General features: G+C 29.1%; 2 protein-coding genes across 5 annotated transcripts; one reads left to right on the top strand and one right to left on the bottom strand.

Annotated features, from left to right (window-relative positions):
* Positions 1-362: 362 nt before the first annotated feature.
* LOC145192185 (coiled-coil domain-containing protein 174-like) lies at positions 363-12801 on the bottom strand. Of its 4 annotated transcripts, none has more exons than XM_090083205.1 (3): positions 12685-12801; positions 1513-1637; positions 363-1378 (listed from the first exon to the last, which is right to left on the bottom strand). In XM_090083205.1, the coding sequence occupies exons 2-3, from the start codon at positions 1624-1626 to the stop codon at positions 485-487; spliced, it is 1008 nt and encodes a 335-aa protein (XP_089939331.1). In that variant the 5' UTR covers positions 1627-1637; positions 12685-12801; the 3' UTR covers positions 363-484. The 4 variants fall into 4 exon arrangements, with proteins under 4 accessions (XP_089939331.1, XP_089938689.1, XP_089937526.1 ...); XM_090082563.1 differs by lacking the exon at positions 12685-12801 and adding an exon at positions 4188-4304; XM_090081400.1 differs by lacking the exon at positions 12685-12801 and adding an exon at positions 3664-3820.
* A 226-nt stretch (positions 12802-13027) lies between these two features.
* LOC145192184 (proton channel OtopLc-like) lies at positions 13028-15398 on the top strand. The gene is made up of 2 exons (XM_080069375.2): positions 13028-14150; positions 14226-15398. Exons 1-2 carry the CDS (start codon positions 13304-13306, stop codon positions 15161-15163), a joined length of 1785 nt encoding a protein of 594 aa, XP_079925501.2. The 5' UTR covers positions 13028-13303; the 3' UTR covers positions 15164-15398.
* Positions 15399-20661: the final 5263 nt, after the last annotated feature.

A 20661-nucleotide genomic window follows, 5' to 3' on the forward strand; every position in this document is an offset into this window, starting at 1 on the left:
GTGCATCGCTGTATTTGACAGAGACAACTTATATCAAGTTTAAAAAAATTGTAAACCTTAAAATCATTTTGCAATAATGAATAATGGCATTAAAATATATGTAATATCGAAATTTGAAAAAAATTATTCAGAATGTCCACTAAAAGTCTTCACAATAATATACTTTTTTTTTTCTTATAATTAATATTAAATAATTAGGAAATGGCTAAATATTAAATAATTCAAAAATATTCTGTATTGTAAATAAAATTATTGATTTGTTAACAAAAAATGTCATTAGAATAGATGTATCTTTACAAATCTTTCAAAAGAACCCCACATATCTAAAATTTTAAAATTGAGCAAGAACATTCTATGGGTTATTGGAAGCACATGTTCTCATTTAGCTAACAACCTTTATAAATTTATATGATGGTCTTTAATGTACATGCATTTAAATTATATAAAATATCTAACTGTGCAAGTCTAGTACAGCTATAGATAATTAATAAAAACTAGGTGGTGCAAACTCATCAATTCTGTCTTGCCTTCTTGCTTGAATTATTTTCTCATAAGAAATTGTCTGTTTTTTAGGTTGAACAAAAGGTTGTTCAATAAATCTTTTGTTTTTTCCTTTATCCCATTCTCTGGTAATTGCACTTTTGTTTCTACATTCTTGTATAAGATTATCAACATCACTTGTACTTGATTTTAACTCATGTGCCAAACTGGTATTTGGATTTTCTGAAGTTACAACTAATTTTGTATTGTTAGAATCATTATGATCTGTCACTAAAGTTTCCATGTCAGTCATTCCAAGCTTCTTTCGTTTAACTTTAGCCAGTCGATCTTCCAATAAAACCTTTCGCTTATTCTTCAATATATCTTTTTTACTCTGCATATTCTTTGTATCTTCTCTTAATTTTTTTAATTCAGCCAACTGCTCTTTTCGTGTCTCTTCATCTTTTGAAAAAGCGAAATAACCAGTGCCTAGGCTACGTACTTCATCAAATTTTATATTTTCATAGTGAACAGGTCCATCTAAAATTTCCTGCTGTTCTTGCTCCCATTTCTCTCTCAATCTTTCACGATTTTCTTCATCAGCTTCAAAAAGTGCATAACATCCTTTTACAATGGTACCTGATATTTTGCTTCCACTTTCATTCGTATCCTCATATTTCCTATGAAAATCTACAAGAAATTTTGTTTCACCATATATATTTTCCATGTCTTCCATTTCACCAGCATGCATTTTTTCATAAAGTTTTGATTTTGCTTCAAGTTTAACTCTAGCATTCTCAAACAAAATAGCAGATTCATCATCAATCTCTTTAGTTTCAGAGATAGGGTTTATTGTCAAATTTTTCTTTTTCTTTTGCTTTCCAGTCATAGCACTAATCTAAAACAAACAAAAGATTTAAAAACTTTATTCTCAAAAGTTTATGCAATAACAGCTAATTAAAAAAGAAACTAGTTTTACAATTAAAGTAAGAAATAAATTTACTAGTTCCCAGGTATATTGAAATAACTTGCCTTAGAAAATGTCTTATTGCCTTTATTAGCAGATGCATTTTGCTTTCTTAAAGATAACTGCTGTTCTTTTCTTGTTAATTCAGCTTTCAAATCAAATAAACCACTCTGCATCATTAAGTTTAATTCTAAAAAAAAAGACAATGAGATTGGAGATCAATAGTTAAAATAAATCTAACTGGCAAGTGTAATGTATAATTACTATTGAAGTTGTTATAACATCATGGATGACACAAGTTGATGTAAACAAATTTATTTAGCAAATTGTCAATTATGATGTCTATTGGTTTTAAAAAACAATAGTTGAATTGTAGATTTAACTCACCATGGTGACATCATTTCCATAAAATGTATTTGCACTTATAACTAATAAAGCTAATACATTTAGGTAAATTAACCTCAAACAGCATAAAATATTTTTCTCTGAAATAAACCAGAACAAAAGGTTTTTACATTGTTTAAAAAATTTTTACAAATTTAATAAAGATAACATGAAATTGCTAGAATTATATACAAACTATAATCAATTAGTTTTATCAGCTCCTTTTACAGTAATTTAAAATCTGTTAGATCATATGGATTGAAAAATTTAAGACAAGATGATTAATGACATAAGTAACCTCAACTCTGTCATTGAAAGAAAAGGGAAAAATGGTGAAGTTACTAAAAAATTAATCAAATCTGTGCCACAGTCAGTGCAGGTAGTTCAAGAAACAAAAGAAATCCAGCAAAGCACTTAAACCTAATTCCATGATAATTTTTTGTATATTTAATGTTAAACAGAGCAAAAAATGCTTGTAAAGTCAGTTTACCAAGCATCTTTTTGTGTATCAAATTGGTGTATTGCAATTTCATAGTGGTTAAAATAGTAGTTACAAATTACATGTTTATGCACACATTCAGTAGCAGGGTCAAAAAGATTTTTTTTTTGTTTCGTATACATACATACATACATACATACATACATACATACATACATACATACATACATACATACATACATACATACATACATACATACATACATACATACATACATACATACATACATACATACATACATACATACATACATACATACATACATACATACATACATACATACATACATACATACATACATACATACACAATATACATGTACTGTAAAACAAAGTAGCTCCATTTAAAAGTGATGAATTTTTCCATATGTTACATTTTGGATTTAGACCAAAACATCATTAAAATAATTTTTGATTTACAATTAAGATTTACCTTCCCAACAGTAAGGATTTTATTCTTAAAACCAAAATTATACCATCAATGGATGGCCTGACCTCATTTTACAGTAAATATAAAATGTATGCATGTATGTTCACACTTATTCTAATAAAATTTAAAACTTTAAAATCAAAAAACACCTAAAACTTTTTTTTCTTTTTGTTTTTTTTTTAAATATTGTTTTTGTTAGCAGCTTTATATATATATATATATATATATATATATATATATATATATATATATATATATATATATATATATATATATATATATATATATACATATATATATATATATATATATATATATATATACATATATATATATATATATATATATATATATATATATATATATATATATATATATATATATATATATATATATATACAATTCAAAGTTGATCCACTCTATGAACTTCTTGTTTTAAAATTTTATCATGACCTTCAAATAAGAAAAATCCATTAAACTTTTCATTTCTGAACAAGCATGGATACCATAGAGAATCATCTGGCCACATTTGATTAAAAGGTATATCAGTGTAGTTAAACCATTGTGGACGCATCTCATCACTTTCAATTATCACTCCAGAGTAATGATCACAGCGGAAAACATGCACATTAAGTAAAACAGGATCACCAGTAAATTCAAAGACTATATTACCAATTTTATTAAGTATCTCAACTTTTATTCCACACTCCTCTGAAGTCTCACGAATAGCACATTCTGTAACACTTTCACTTGTATGGACCTTGAGAAGTTTAAATAGATTTAAAAAAGATATTAGCTTGATTTATTTTCTATCCAAAGACAGCAGGGAAATTTTTTTAAGCATTTAAGTAGGCTTTTATTTTTCATCAAACTCTTTTCATTTAAAAAAAATTTGAAACATACTTTGCCACCAAACCCATTCCAACGACCACATCCAAAACCTCTTTTCTTCATTCCAAGCAAAATTTGTTTGTTACTTTCATTCATTATCATGACCAAAGTTAAATCTTTCATCATTTTTATTTCAACCAACTACTATACTTCAGAAAACATTTTCAAAGATGAGGTATTTTCAAATTATATATATGTGTGAGTGTGTATATGCATATATATATATATATATATATATATATATATATATATGATATAAATTGACATTTTAACTGGCAAAATGTCATTAGACTGAAAATAAACTGTTTTAGCACTTTGTAAATAATGCAGTGCCAAAGTATTCAAAAAAGACTACAAATGTTTGTATTTCAAAATTTAACGTTTTAATTCTAAGATTGGCATTTGGTTTTCTTGGTTTTTAACAAATAGTGAAGAATAAAGAAACTTCTATATCTATCATTTGAAATAAATTGACCTAAATTAATTTAAATATTAAGACTCACAATCAAAAGGTTTCAGAAAAAAAATTACAATACCTCGTATATATATTATGCTACTTTGTTTCAACCCGTTAAGACATTGCGTAGAATTGTTAATCGATTAAATTTGTTACATATTTTTATAACAAGTTTTAAATACTAAATTTAAATATGAATGAAAACTTGTCACACCAAAAACTTTACTGTTTTTAACCCATAAAAAGTTTTATTCCAACAAACCTCAGAAAATTTTATTTATCTTAAAAGATATAGTTTGTTATTATTAGTTATTATTTGCTATGTTTTAAGTTTTAATGCCGTAGAATGCGTTAAGGCATTACGTGATACATTAAGGTGTTATTGCACATGATTACGGTTGAGGAAATAAATGCATTTTTTTGGTTATGCAATATTGTCCATAAAAAACTATGTTTATTTGTCGTTCATCATTCTAAATATTTCTCTTATCTGAAATAGCTCTCTTTTTATCTTAGAAGACCTAGTAGAAAATAAACCAAACATAAGTTTTAAAAATTCCGCTGCATTGAACGACGTAATGGTAAATCAAACCAACAACTTTAAGTGACTAAAAGTGCTATTCTCAATTGAATAATTGCATTTTAGTATATTTGATCAATTTATTATAATTACACTATTAGCTGATAAGTTATCTATGAGCTGTTTGCATAAGAATAGACAGTTAACAATTTCCCGTTTTTCTCTTGGTTTACATATTCAGTAGGATGTAAAAGTTACCAGCCAGAGATATTTCGTACTCTAATTCATTTTTAAGAAAGATAATTGGTTTGTAATCATGATAAGATGTTAGCGGGAGATAAAAGAAAATATCTGGATTTGGATGTATTTATTATTGTAGTTGTTATATTTACATGTATAAATTCTCCGGTCACATAATACACAGTTGTGTACATATTTCTGGAAGAACTTCGTTTTTTAAGTTTACGTTTTCCATAAAAAAAACTTTATGAAGTATTGCTTTAAATTTTTTATTTCTGATAGAAAAAACTGAAATTTATTAGCAACATTTTTTGAAAAAAAAATTTAGCTTAAAAAAAAATTTGGATTACAATTGATCACTAAAAAAAACTGCGTCTATTTATAGACGAATGCCAAATCTGTATTTGAAGTAGCCACTTTTGGTTGCATAACAGGCTCTAACGCATTTCGTCATCAATTCGATTAACTTCATATAGAGTCCCAGACAGCTTCCCGTTAGAGGCCCAATGCTGGCCCAGTTCCGCTTGCCACAGCGGCGCGATGCCGGCAATTGATCACGGCCCAATGTCAAAACGGAAACAAACCGTGTTTCTCTCATGGTTAACTATGTTGCATGTTCAAGAACTAGGGCATTTTAAAAGTTTGTTTTTTAAAATTGATAAACATCTCATTCAAGGTATGGTAGGTGAAAAGTGTTACACAAATGTTATATCTTTTTTATTTTAATATTTTTTTATAGTTTTTGATAAATATACCTGTCATTTAATATGTTTATATGTGTTATAATATGTTTATATGTGTTATATGAAACCATATTTGTTTATAGTTTTATATATGTTTAAATTATGTTGTTTCCATGTTTTCAAAGTAGTGTGACTTGGCATTATGTTAAGCAAGATTGATATCCTTGCCAGCCAAGCAGTGTACTTAAAGCAGAAATGTGACTCGGCAGCATTTAGTGTCAGGCGGTGTTACTGCTTTAGAGCTAGGTTTTGTTGTCTAGCCTTTTTTAATTATTCTGGAAACACATAATGTCTGTTAATGTTTAGCGTAATGTGTATGGGAGAGTATGCAACCTTGATCTTTAAATCTAGGGTGTTTTAATGTCCTAAATTTGAAGTAATTGAATAACTAATATTGAATATAAAAACAAATATACTTTTATGTTGTTATATGTTTAGTAAAAAGATAAATATATAGTTAACTTTAAATTGATTTTCTAATTTTGCCTTTCATATTTTAATTTGGTTTGTTATTTTCCCTGGATTTTAGGATCAAGGGTGTAAATATTCTATTGTTATGTGTTATTGTTGTGATGTTTTGTGTTAATAGACTGCTTGGCTTACCCTTCACGTTGGTGTCTTTTGTTAAAAATGAGTAATAGGTAGTTTCGTTATTGGAACTTACTGCTTTTATTTATTTACTAAAAGCCAAGACAACATTATGCTAAAAATGCAGTTTATATCTTAATTTGATTTTTTTTTTTATATATACATTTGTATTGTTAGTCCTTTTGCCCTTCGAAACAGATTTTATTGTTACATTTTCGATAAATTTTTATATTACCTTCATGTCAAAATAGGTTACTATAAATAGGTAAATCGATCTTCAGTATTTATGTGGTGTTTTTGCTTTTTTCTAAAAGATTTGCGATTGACGCATTTATACGATTTATAAAAAAAAACTTAATTACCTTTTATTGTAAATTTTTTTCAGTTAAAATGATATAAATATATGCAATTAGTTCATTTTTTTTTTTAAATTTTCTTTATTTTTTGCCTAATAATTTGTTGTTCGTAACTCTGGGGATCTTTTTAAACGGGGGGGGGGGGTGAGTATTGTAGTTTTGAGCATTTGTCAAATATCTAGTTACTTTAACTTTATAAGGTGTTAAACTAATTAATTAGCATAGTTTACACAAGGACGTATTAATAGATGGACGTTCAACGCATTGTTTCATAAAAAGATATGCGTGTTACGGTATTGTTTAGATAACAATAGCGAAACAATAGGTGATAATTGCGAAACCGGGGAGTATTTTTATTTTATTCGACGTCAGAAAAAGATGGTCTCGATTATTCAATAAAAATATTTTCAAAAATATTTTTCTGAGCAGCGAAACATAAAATGAGTATGACAGAAAACTTCAATATTAATCAAGAAGATTATTCTTTTTTGCTTGAAAATATTGATAACGAAATTGAAATAGTTGTGAATGATTTTATTGAGATAGATCTTGAAGAGTTAGCGGACTTGTTATCAGAGGATTTTGAATTGGAGCTCATACCACCAGCAATTCCTACAGAGAAGCTGATTGCAGAAGAAGAAACTAAAACTGAAAAAAACAGAAGAACGCTTATAAATTTCTTAGAGAATCGAATTTTAAAAAGCATGAAAAGAAATGTTACATTAGTACTAAAGGTGTGTTTACTCACATGTTGTAGAACTTAACGTCTTAACTGGTGCTGTTTTATATTTGCAAACTCTCCTAGATTAAGAAAATATTTCAATAACTCTTAATTTTGATTTTAGAAATTATTCAAAACTATAAATTGTTGTAATGTACTATTGAACTTCCATGTAGAAGAATGCAAGTTGTCTTTATTACATTTATTACATATACTGTTGTAAGGAAATGTGCACAGTTAAAAAATGGCTAGTTAAAGGTAATAAATGGTTTGACTTTCTTTACTCCTTAACCTGCATTCCATTATACACAAGCTAGTACGGTAGATGGTACTAAAATCACAACAGACTTCTGACCATATTAATAAACAATCTTTATGTCTAATAACTTTAAAGTTTTCAACTGTATTGCCTATCACTTGATGTGCTTCGGAAATTTTTAAAATCAGAAAATTTACTTCTGATTAGAAAAAAAAATAGTGGAAGCCACTATTACCTTTACAGATGTTTATGCATAAAATGTTGGAGAATATAATATTAGCAGATTGAAGATTTAATTGATCTGGAAGAGATTAGTTAATATTGATGGATAATGGCACTTTACGATTTAAAAAAATTAGTCTCCACATGCCAATTGATTGGCGATAACTATTGATTTTAATTATTACAAAATAATTTTTGTTATTTTCATTGTAACAGTCAAAACCATGTTTTGATGCAAATGCTTTTAACTGTTAATGAATACTTATCGCATGTACTTTTTTATTTCTTCCAACTCTTGTGAGTGTGTTGTATACATAACAGGTTTCTGTGTTCAGAAAAAGTGAAGAATTTATCATTCCTCTTAACTTCAAAGCCTTTTTTTGATTTTAGATCTAACCTGTATAAGACCATATAACATGATTTGGATAAATATTCAGGATGAACCTTTTGATAGTCTGAGGTTATATCCAGCTTGTAAAAACTAAGAGTTGCTTGTTTAAAGATAACAACAGGTTTTATTTGATAGTGACTATCCTGTTTTATTATGCAGCCACACTTTCTACATAAATGTTTTAAATATTCCACATGAAGACTCGTTATTTATCCAGTATTGAGATATTAGATAGGAATATAAGATTACTTCTTTTGATATATCTAGAAAAGGTTAAAAATAAGGATGTACATCACTTGTAGAAGGCTCAAGAATATGCAACAGAAGGTATGGTCCTATCATTTTTATTATCATATGTTGTTACTATTAGTAACAACAATAATAATAAAAATAATAAGATCATTATAAGTTAAAGTAGCTTTACATGACTGACTGTTTAAAAATGCTTTATCAAAAATGCTCATTAAAAATACATGCTTAATATTTCTTTCCAACTTTTGAAATCAATAGTTTTTTATGAACATAAAAAACTATTGATTTCAAAAGTTGGAAAGCATAACCCATAAAAAATTTATCTACAAAATGACAGTGGTACTATAAAATGTTAAAGTAGACTTTTTCTACACCCTTTTTCAACTCTCCTTTATAAAATGGTATTGTTTTCAATCGGTTAGAATACACTATTTGTATTGGGGAAGCTAAGTTTAATTTGTTGTTATAAAACAACCCAGCCCATGAAAGGGTTAAGATGCTTTTAGTTGTAATACATTTAGACAAAATGCAATTTAGGTATCGAAAATAAGAAAATTTATAACTAGGACGAAAAAAAAAAAAATCACAAATTCAAGAGAAAAAAAAAGCGAGGCAAGTAAGTTCGACATTTCCGACAAAAATAAGAAATACTCTCTGATTTGAACCTTAAAGTGGTAAGCATAATCTGAGAGTGGGGTGAAAAGAACACTAAAAATATCTTTCTCGACCTTGAAACTTTATCATAGCAATTTCAATTTAACAAGGAAAATTTGTTTCACTTTACTCTATCCATTCTTGTAAACCATACATTGCCTTTTTGCAAAAGCCTAGTTTTAGACGTCAAAGTTTAAACACAGTTAAATTTTTATTAAGCAAAGTTCATAGCTCAAATCAACCTTTTTCAGATTTGTGAACTATTCTTGATTTTTTGTCTTTTATTACCATAAGCTTCAGTAAATGCATAATTATAATGGGTTTACTGAGGGAAGTTTTTTGACGGAAATTTGACGGGTAGAAGTCGGAATATCTGTATCATGAATTTAGAAAATAGACGGTAACACGCATAGTTTTTGGCTAATTGGCGGCACCTTTGATCTATAACAATGCGTTGAACGTCCATCTATTTATACGTCCTTGGTTTACATTTGCAACACTTTTGAGGAAAGAAAAAATTCTTATACATGTAAATCATTGTTTTACATTTTACTATTCTGGTAAAAGGTCTCCATCAAAAACTTTATTACTCTTGATAAAAATAACTCTATTCTCCTGACCACCATTAAGACAAAAACGGGGAAGGGAGGTCCTTTACTAAAAACTATTGAAACAAAGAGGGCATATATAAAAATAGTCAGATTAGTGCCATATATAGTAATGGTCAAATGATCAGTTATTTTTAATAAATTTATTTAGTTGTGTGTATTTAACGTTTTCAAGTCAATTTCCTTTTTTTAAAGAAACATGTATCAAGAAGCCCAAAAAATTAATAACTCATGTATAATTTACGTTCGCTTTTTATTAATCTTATTAATTAAAGTTCATGTTATAAAAAATATTACTAGAATTTAGCTTTACTTTTTCGTCAATTTAAAGCATGACTAAGTGTTATTATTTTGTGTCAGTAACTAAATATGTATTGTTTTTAACTAAGCAATGTCGAGGAAAATGGTTCTGCCTTACACTGCACAGTGGGCTAGAGTTCACTTTTACTGGACAAAATTCATAACTAATTTAATATTAGGGCTATATTGACTAAAATTAGGATGAGCAATAATATGATATCTGCGCTTCTTATGAAGGTGTTGTTTTTTAATTCGTTGCTATGGATACCTAATTTTGGGTAGCAAAAACATCGTGTTTTTTTTTCAGATATTTTTACAAGTGCAATGTTCACTAAATTTTACATAAGTACCAATATGAGGTCACGCTTTTTAAAAAAGTAAATATATTTTTTATTTAGTTGCTATGGATACCTAATTTTGCTGAGCAACAGCTAAATTTTATTAGCTGTATATGTTTTATTTGTGCTATGTACACTATTTAGCACGTGTTTTATTATGAAATCCTCCCTTTGATCCTCGCTCGCGGAAAGCAAAACATTTTTCAGTTTAATATGATTAACTAGTGTTATTACACGTTGCTATTACACATTGCTAGATAAACTTGGTTTCCTGTAAAAAATTATACTCTAGCTTAGTTAATCAGCTTTTCTAATTAGCAGGTTTTATAAGCGTCTTCAGAATTTTTCAAATTTGTATGGGTATTATTGCACCCATGCATTCACGAAAATCTTTGACAATGTATGCTACAAGTAGTACAAGCTTAGTAAGTGGTAGGTCTATATATTTAAAAATGTAAAATAATTATGTACAATATAATTCAGGCGAAATTAAAAAATAAAAAATTGGCTTTCTTTTAAGAGTTGCACAACACCATCTGGAAAATTTTCTTTTTAGGGTGCTTAGGTGATCTTAAAGAAATGATTACTGGATCGGATGAGCACATTTAACGCCGTAAAAGGTCTTCGTTTGTCTTTAAACGCGAATACTTCCTTGAAAAAAATTCACGGGATTTTTACAAGTCTTTATTTCGTGCTTCTAAGGCCTCTTCACTCATCATCCCAATTGGCAACACCATCTCATCAACAACCTGCCACCCATGTATCATGATTTTGTGCAAGCTCTGTGGCATGTAGTACCAGGGATAAAGTTGTATAAAAAGCTGTGCTGTTTCTAAGCAATAGTCTTTTAATTTATCAGCATCAATCATAAAACCAGATGACAAAGTACACAGAACAACATACCCTTTTAATTAAATGCGCATCAACATTGATAATTGCTGCGGTTTGTTCAGCGTTTCTGAAGAAATGTAGGGCAGTATTGCCATTATTTGATAATCCAGAACCACCAGACCTATGGATATCAATCACCAGCCCAACTTCATTTCTGAACCGAAATTGAATTAGATTCTTTTTAGCTTTAACTTTTTCTTTGTCTGCATCTGACCTTGATGCCCATTTCTTCACTTCAGCTTTGTAGCCGACTTTTAACAAACAATTGCAAAAGAAATGGACTTAGAAGATATGATTAAATGATTTGCTATTGTAAAAGCAAGAAAGGTTAAATTGCAAATAAATATTGAAAGTTCACCACGAATGTCCCTAATACGATTTATTTGTACGGGGGGGGGGGGGGGGGAGGGTGTGTGGCGGGAGGCGGCGTCTCTTGAAAAATGGCCTCAGGCGCCATATACCCTTGAGCCGGCCCTGTATATTAATACAATATTTTGAACACTTCATGTTTAAAATGTAATCAATTTATTGTAAATTTTCTTTTTTTAAAAAGGATTACCAAAAAAAGTGTAAAAACGAAAGTAAAAGAAGGAGCTCAATTTGTTTACTTAAACATCTTTACTAAATTTTTTTTTATCGTTATTTATCGTTATTATGTTAAAAATGACTATTTAGTGAACGGTATCTCTTTCACTAATTTTAGAATTGTCTAAAGTTGTAAAAAATAGAGTTTTTTTCATCCAGTTTGAAGAAATTTAAGCGTGTATTTTGTCGCTCTTCCCTATTATTATCTTTAGGTTTTATGATGAATTTTTAGCATTAAAAATGCTATCGCTCCCTAAATGTTTTAAAATTTGTAAAATATACATCTTTTATTCATTTATTAACTTTCAGTTAATATATAAACAAATTGTCTTATTTTTTTTAATTTTTTTTTTTTAGTGGATACTTGGATAAATTGATTAATTCAAATAACTACTCAAATAAATAAATTTAAAAAAATGATAATGAAAATATTATTGGAATTGATTTTTGGAAGCCTTTTGGAAGTGGGAAGAAGACTAATTCATTTTCTACAGCGTTTTCTAAAACGAAACCTTTTTCTGTTACCGATTTCAAAGTGCACAGATTGTTATTGAATATATTTTCTTCATGAATTAGTAAACCACCCTTTTTATAATTCCTAAACCATACTTATTATATTATAACTGCTGTAATCCCATAAATAACTACTGTTATCCCATAAATTAGTTTCATCTGCGTTATTATCTTTTAACTGGTTCCAGATTCACGATAGTAAAACGATAATCTGTTTCTAAATTTGGTTTTTCAAAAGTCCATTTCATTTTAAGGTACGTCGTTCTACACAGGTTTTCTCTACGATTTTTTATGATTATAGTTTACCTGCGTTTCTATTGACGCGAGCAAAAACATTATTTAGATAAAAACACAGAGAATTGTAGATAAACATAACCAAAGATAACTGACTATACCCGAGAATGTCAAGAAAAGCTTAGCACAAACAAACCATTAATCTTTCGCGATGAATCTTGAGGAAAAAATGAAACCAAATAAAAACTTTTCACGTAAGACATTTATATTTTGCTAAAATCAAAAACCAAAATTGTTTTATTTAGAACTTCAGTTGCTTGTTTCATAGAACGAGAAAAAAAAAGAGTTTTCAAAATGTTTTAAAACGTTTAGAAACTTTTCAAGCTGTGAAAGTTATAACCAATACTAAGTGACGCGTACTCACTCGACTGTGAAACGAGAGATAAGAAAATTGACATTACATGCTTCATTGGCCATTGCGATTCAACCCCTTGTTTTTCGAATATTCGGTTTGTTTTACTTCAATATGCGAGCGTGAAAAAAAAACAGTTTTATGCTGTTTGAAGCAGACATTAATTGGTTGGAGAAATTTTTTAATTTACTCTAAGAAGATATTATTTTAAACATATTCGTGTATAACATTGGTTCAAACAAAGACTTTTTGTTCAAACAATCTTGAAGAAATGTGTAAACATACAATTATAAAAACAAAAAAGTCAAGTTGCATAAACAAGTACCATTCCTGACTAAGTGAAACGATAACGGGTAAAACACAACAAAATGAAACAGAATGAAATATTAACAATCGAGAAACTGAAACTTATCATGGACGGGGACCAAAAGCACCGACAAGATATCCGTCAAGTCAATCTTTCTCAAAACGTCTATAAAAATAATAAACAGAGAAATCAATACACAAATAGATTCTTTATGGTTCTAATGTATTTACTAGAACCTATACTTCCATCTGACGGGACAAAATCTGACGGACGCATTGCAAGTGTTGTCTATTTAATATGTTTGACGACAGCAGGCATTGTTATGAACATTACTGCATGGCTACAGACGGATTCAAATATTGTTGGTATAACGACCGATCACATCGACGGATTTCTTATAACATGCATTTTACCTGCTCTTTTATGGATTTCTTATATCTTTTGCAAACAAAACGACCGCAAAACTGTTGATTTCATAAGTACGTTACCTCATTCACATAGACCTTTAATGGCAGGGGCTTATGTTTTTGGAGCTGGCAGTTCAGTCATGGACATTTTGCACATTTCTTTTTACCTACAATGCTCTAGCAATATTTCGAGCTTATTTTTTTCGCTTTTTAAAGCTGTGTTTATTTTAACACAGATTCTCTTTTTAAGGAAATTTGCAAATGCAACTTTGCATAAATCTCAAAATATAAGGCTTGTGTTGTTTCATATTCTCGGAACAAATATATGCATTTGGTTTCGCTCATTGTTCAGTCACGCCGAGCTTCTCTTCAAATCTGCTGAAGAAACTGCATCATCTCATAGATTGTGGTGTGGGGCTGATAATATACCAATGTCAAGAATTTGGAGTATCAGTGAACCATATTTGTATCCTTTTACCATGGAGTATTCACTAATCGCTGGTAAGCTCACAGATTAATTAATGTTAGTTAACATAAATAATACACGTAAATAACTTTAAATAATATTATTTTAAGGTGGTATGCTGTATACAATGTGGAGTGGAATGAGAGATTTGGACCCTGATCCGCAAGACATTTATATTTACGACGAAATACACGATGAAGAAGAAGTAGATGACAAAGATGGAAAATTGAAGGACTTTCCTGATGATAGTTCTGGTTATCTTGGAAGTGCTTGCAGCCCATCATTATCTAGATCCCAAAGCCACATTTCTTTGTACAGTCGAGTTTCGAACCAGTCCATTTGCAAATCTTGCCAAGAAATCCACGAGTCACACGAAATTACAGATACTAAAAAACCATCTTCAGATCCTGGTTTCCTTCTCGGAATCTTACTTTCCATTCTGCTATTTATTTCAGTCGCGTTTCTTTGGATTGATAAAGATTCTTTACACGCTTTGAAGTTTTATTACATTTATCAGATTACACTTCATTCAATTACAATAGTTTGTTTGTGGATGATTTTAAAAGCACTTCAGTCTCAACGTCCTTGCTGGTATCCGTACAAATCTGATGACTCTCTATTAATTGTATCATTTACTGGCGTTTTCTTATACTCTGGTTTAAGTTTTACTGCAGCAGTAACAGAAATTGGATATTTTGAAGATATCGGTATTTTTTCATTGGTTAAATCGAGTTTAGTACTAATTGAGTCGATGCTTCAAGTCACAGCAATCGTAAAAGCAATGAGATTTCGGCCGTCTTTGATTAGCGGACCACAGGAAGAGGTTGTAAGACAGGGTGCTTTGTTTCTTATGACTACAAATATTGCGTTATGGGGTCAAGATTCGTTTTTTGAATTACGTAACCTATCGACAACACCAGTGCAGACAAAACTTTTTGGTGAAACTGCTTGGCGCGCTATAACTATATTTGCATATCCATTGTGTATATTCTTTCGATTTCATTCCGGAGCATGCCTTTTTGAAGTGTGGAGCACTTTCAAACAATAACTTTCAAACAATAACTTTCAAACGATAACTTTCAAACAATAATTTTCAAACAATAATTTTTCATAAAAGAATTTCTTTTCTTTCACAGTCCATTCAAGATTGAGAGATAATTGTATTAAAAAATAAGTGTTATTTTTGTATATTAATATATAAGTTATTCTTTTTCATATCTATCATTTATTGTAGATAAATTTTGCATTGGGCGAGATTAATGTCCGACTAATACTCAGAGAAACAGCGAATTTCTTTTGTGAAAAAAGGAAAGTATGGTTTTCCGACATCTTTCTTTTAAACTGTAGAAAAATATAAAGCATTACACAAGAGAAAATGTGTTCCGCTTTTACTTTGCGAAGTAGTGTATATTTTTTGTTTTTTCAAAAAGCAAAATGTAGTTCTTTCTCTAACTTTGTTGATTTAAGAACTACATTTTTACAACATTTTTCTTGTGCATTCAATTTTAAGTATCACTATATGACTTTAGTGTCATTTATACTCTCCTACTCTATTGTTAAATACTAATATTAAGCTGTTTTCTGTCACAACCTTTTTTTTCTGGAAAAAACTTAGATGGTAAAGACGCTATTATGCAACTATTCTGATTAAAATAAAATTAGAAAAGAACTCCTATTATAAATATTTACATTATCTATAAAAATATGTATTGGTGGCTATTTTTGCGCGGAGAAGTGAGCAACCTAATATATATAATATTGTGAGGGCGGGGATTTTGTTAATTTTTTTTTTTTTAATTTATTTTTTTAAATATTTATTTTTATCTTTATGTTAAAGATGTGATGATTAAATATGAATGTGGTGGTTGGTTCTATGTAAGTGTAATGGTAGCGCAAATATAGTGAGTGATAGAAAGTGAGGTAGGACTGTCGGTGTGTAACGCAGATGTGGTAAAAGCGCGATAGAAGCATCAGACTTTTTAATAACAATTTTTTTTTTTAACGCATATAAAGCAATAATAAAAATATTTATAATGATAATATTGCCTTACTTAAAATCAAAACAAAAATAAAAATACTTACGACTGATTTTTCTTCTCTTACGTATTTTTCTTAATAACTATTCTCAATTATTTCTCATCAATATATTTGGCCTAGGAATTAATTCGTGCGGTTTTTAATTAAAAATTGAAGGTTTATTTCAAAAACTAAATGGATGAATACATTAATAAAAATAGTGTCCATCGCTAGTCACTACTTTTGCCCATCTTTCCGGCAATTTACGAATTCCGTGTCGAAAAAATGCTTCATCCTTAGAAGTGATCCAATCAAAGACCCATTTTTCGATATTTTCTGAAGAAGTGAAGCGCTGTCCAATCAAATCGTTATTCATGCAATCGAACAAGTAGAAGTCAGAAGGACATTTTCCAAATAGCTTTTGACAGGTTTGTTTGCGACATGTGGACAGGACAGTTTGCGACATGTGGTTGAGCGTTATCATGCTGAAAAATGAGTTTATCATGTCTGTTACCCCAATCTGGTCGTTTTATGACCAGAGCTTGCTTCAAATGCATTAATTGTTGTCGATAACGTTCTCCATTAATAGTTTCACCAGGTGTCAGAAGCTCATGGTACACCACACCTTTCATATCCCACCTTATACACAGCATAACCTTTGCACAGTGAATATTCCGTTTGGGTTGTGATGGACCTGGTTCACCTGGCTTTACCCAGGCCTTTTTTCGTTTAGGATTCTCGTAATAAATCCATTTCTCATCACCAGTAACGATTCGATGCAAAAATCCCTTTCTTTTCTGTCTTTCAAGCAGCAATTCACAAATGGTCTTTCTTCTTTCCACGTCTCTGTCTTTCAATTCATGTGGAACCCAATGAGACATTTTTTGAATCATACCCATGGCTTTGAGGCGTCTGGAAACTGTTGATTGTTCAATTCCTAACGATTTTGCAAGGTCCTCTTGCGTTTGACAAGAATCCTGATCGAGCAATGCTGCCAATTCTGCATCTTCAAATTTTTTCGGCTGTCCTGGTCGCTCTTGGTCTTCCAAACAAAAATCACCACTTTTAAACCGTGCAAACCACTTCTGACACGTTCGCTCAGCTAGAGCATGGTCACCATAAACTTCCACCAAAATACGATGACTTTCGGTGGCACTTTTCTTCGTGTTAAAGTAATGAAAAAGAATCCCCCGCAAAAACACTTTATCAGGAACAAAAATCGACATTATCAGTTAAATTAAAAATAGTGTTGTTTACGCTTAAATCAAATGATTTATAATGAAAATGATGCGCAATAACAGTGATCTTCGCACGCATGCGTGGCTAAACGAAACGCTGAGACAATAAGCTACCCAGTAAACACGCTTTAGTTGGTCCAACTGACAGGCCAGTATTGGCTATAGTTGGCTAACTGTTGGCATTTCTTGCCAACCATTAACCGACTTTGTACCGCGTGTTTTTGAATCGTTAAAGTTTCCCGTAAGTTTTATAAACGTATCTCACGGTCGTTTGTAAGAGGAAAGTTATTATACGCATGCGCAGTAGAGTTAAAAATAATTTAAAATTTTAAAAATGGCTACGGATGCAAAACTTATCATTGACAACGAGTAACTTGTTTAATTTTAGATAATTAAATAGGTTTTTAACTATTTTTTAAATGAAATTATTGTGAAAATAACTTTCAACTGTACTAAGAAATGTTTTAAATAAAATACAAAACCTCTGAATGTGAATAAAATCTACTTTCAGCTAAAGCTACTTTTACTGTTTTTGTTTATAATCTTTAAACCTTTTTTAAAAAAATTTTGAGCGTAGAAATTTTTAAATTTTTATTTATTCAGCAAGGTGAACCTTTTATCTTTTTTGCATTTTTTGCTTATATGAGGATTCAATTTTTTTTGCAGGGTTAAAATAAAATCTTAATCATTAACTTTTTGTAACCTGTTGCTATGGTACTCTTTTCCGATGTGACTATATATATATATATATATATATATATATATATATATATATATATATATATATATATATATATATATATATATATATATATATATATATATTTATAAAGAGATATAGAGAAAGAGATTTTGAAAAGAGTATAAATATATAGGAATTGGTTGATAAATATGAATGAATTACTAGGATTTGTAAAAAAAAAAAAATTATATAATTGTATATATATACCATTTTTTAAATAGTCTAATATTAGATAAAATGGAACTTCACAACAAAAATATTAAACTCCTTTGCAGAGTTTGTGGACAGTTACTTGATAAAAAGCATTATTTTATAGGAGAAATTCTTAAAGTAAAATTAGAAAAGCTGTTTCATGTTGAAATGATAGATTTGGAATTTTTCCATCCTCCAAAAATGTGTAAAAAATATTATTGTACAATAAACAATGTGCTTTCAAGAAAAACATCAACTGCCCTTTGTCTCTGTACTAAATGGAAGCCTATTTTAACACGCTTTCTGCTTCCATCATTTAGTTTCTAGGCATAAATAAATAAAAAATAAATTTTATACTAATTTAATACATCAACATTTATGCGGATATTGCAAAATCTTATTTCTATCATTAGAACAATCAAACTACCCTATAACTTTCAGATATTTACAAATGTCATTTGCACTACACTGGGTGACATTAACCAGGGTCAAGTCGTCAAGTAGTGGGCCAAAGACATTTTTTGAGCACCACTCAAAAAAGGTTTGAACGTTTAAGGTTCCGAAACAATAAAGAATCCAAAAATGATAATTTAAAATCAGTGCATGTTTAGGTAAAATACCTTAAGCAATATACTGCTATGCAAACGGTTACAGAATTTAAAAAAGTAAGGATTTTACCTGCTCCTACCGGAGCGTTCTTTCTATATGTTATAAATGTTACAAAGATACAAATAAAGCTAGACCTCAGTTTACGTTATTATAATCTGAATATAATTTGTTAATTAATATTTTTGTGAAGAATAAGGCCACTGCCTCAAATATATATATATATATATATATATATATATATATATATATATATATATATATATATATATATATATATATATATATATATATATATTAGATTGTTCACCTCCCCAAGGCCGAGGGGGTTAATACAGTCGAGGAGGCTACTCTTTTTTGTGTTTTTTATTTTTTGTTCTTATTCGTGGTACAACCCCCTCTCAACTCTTTAACTCCGAAACACGAACCTTGACAAGCAAGGCCACTGCGCGGAGAAACTAAGTTGATATATATATTTAATTAATATCTTTTTAACACATTAAATAAATTTATTCATTCTAACTTTTAAAGGTCACATTTCTAAATATTACTCGCATTTTCTTTCAAAATGTCAATTTTCATATTATATCTAAATAAAAACACAAACAAGTTTTGAACTTAAAGCATAACTTTGATAAATTATTTAATTTTTCGATATAAAGCTTTACAACAGGTAAGTTTCCTCTTCAAGACGCGAATATGGTTGGAATACTAAAAAAAAGTATACTATAATATTTGTTTGTTTTGAATCAATTTTTATCATAATTTATTAATTTTGAATCAATATGTACAAAACCAGACTGATGATTCAATCGATAGAATCAAAATTAAAGCATTCAATCGATAAAATCAAAAACATAACCAATGATATTGCTTTGATACAGGCAATACAGTTGATTTATTAGACGTTATTGACTAAATCGAAAGCCTGGAATAATAACATTCAAAATTTTGATCATACATAAGAGTGTACATAAATATATGATGTATGTATGTGTATGTATATATATATTAGGACCTTGCGAATTGCTTCGATTCGATTCGCAAATCAAGTGTCGCTTTGATTCGAGTCGAAAAAAAAAAGATTCAAGTTTTTTTGAATCATATTTTGTTTTGCGAATGTTGCTGCTTTTTTAGAATTCTAAAGCTGAAATGTAATTGAAATGGGTTTTTTTTATCTAAAACAGTTCACTTTTAAACAAACGTCGAAAATATAACCTGAGCAAAAAGAATTTGTTCAAAGAAATATTTTTATCTTTTTGGAAAAAAAAAAGCTTAACAAAACAAAAAATGTCAATTTGCAGGGCCCTAATATATATATATATATATATATATATATATATATATATATATATATATATATATATATAGAGATGTGACAGGTTTTTTTGGTTCTTGTTTTTTTGGTTTCTTTGGTCGTTTTTTTGGAAAAAAAACACAGGGGTCCGTTTTTTCGGTTTTTTTGGTAAATATTCAAAAATTCATCATTTAAGCTACTAAATTCGAATTTAATAGAAATATTATTAAACCCATTTTCTTTTCAGATTTATATAGGAAAACTAAGGCTGAATTTGACTAAAATTCATTTTCTTTTAATATGCTTAAAGGTAATTGTTTTATTGTTAATTTTTAGGTTAACACGGTTCTAGCAGTCCTGTATAAAAAATTATTAGTTAATTTTATCTTCCTCTATTTAGTTTTTATTGACTTTATTGTTATATATTGACATAATAAAGACTTCTTATCTAAATT

Source organism: Hydra viridissima, unplaced genomic scaffold (genome assembly GCF_058129835.1).
Source record: "Hydra viridissima isolate aposymbiotic clone 2 unplaced genomic scaffold, HvirCarnegie_v1 scaffold_1, whole genome shotgun sequence".
Taxonomy (NCBI): domain Eukaryota; kingdom Metazoa; phylum Cnidaria; class Hydrozoa; order Anthoathecata; family Hydridae; genus Hydra; species Hydra viridissima.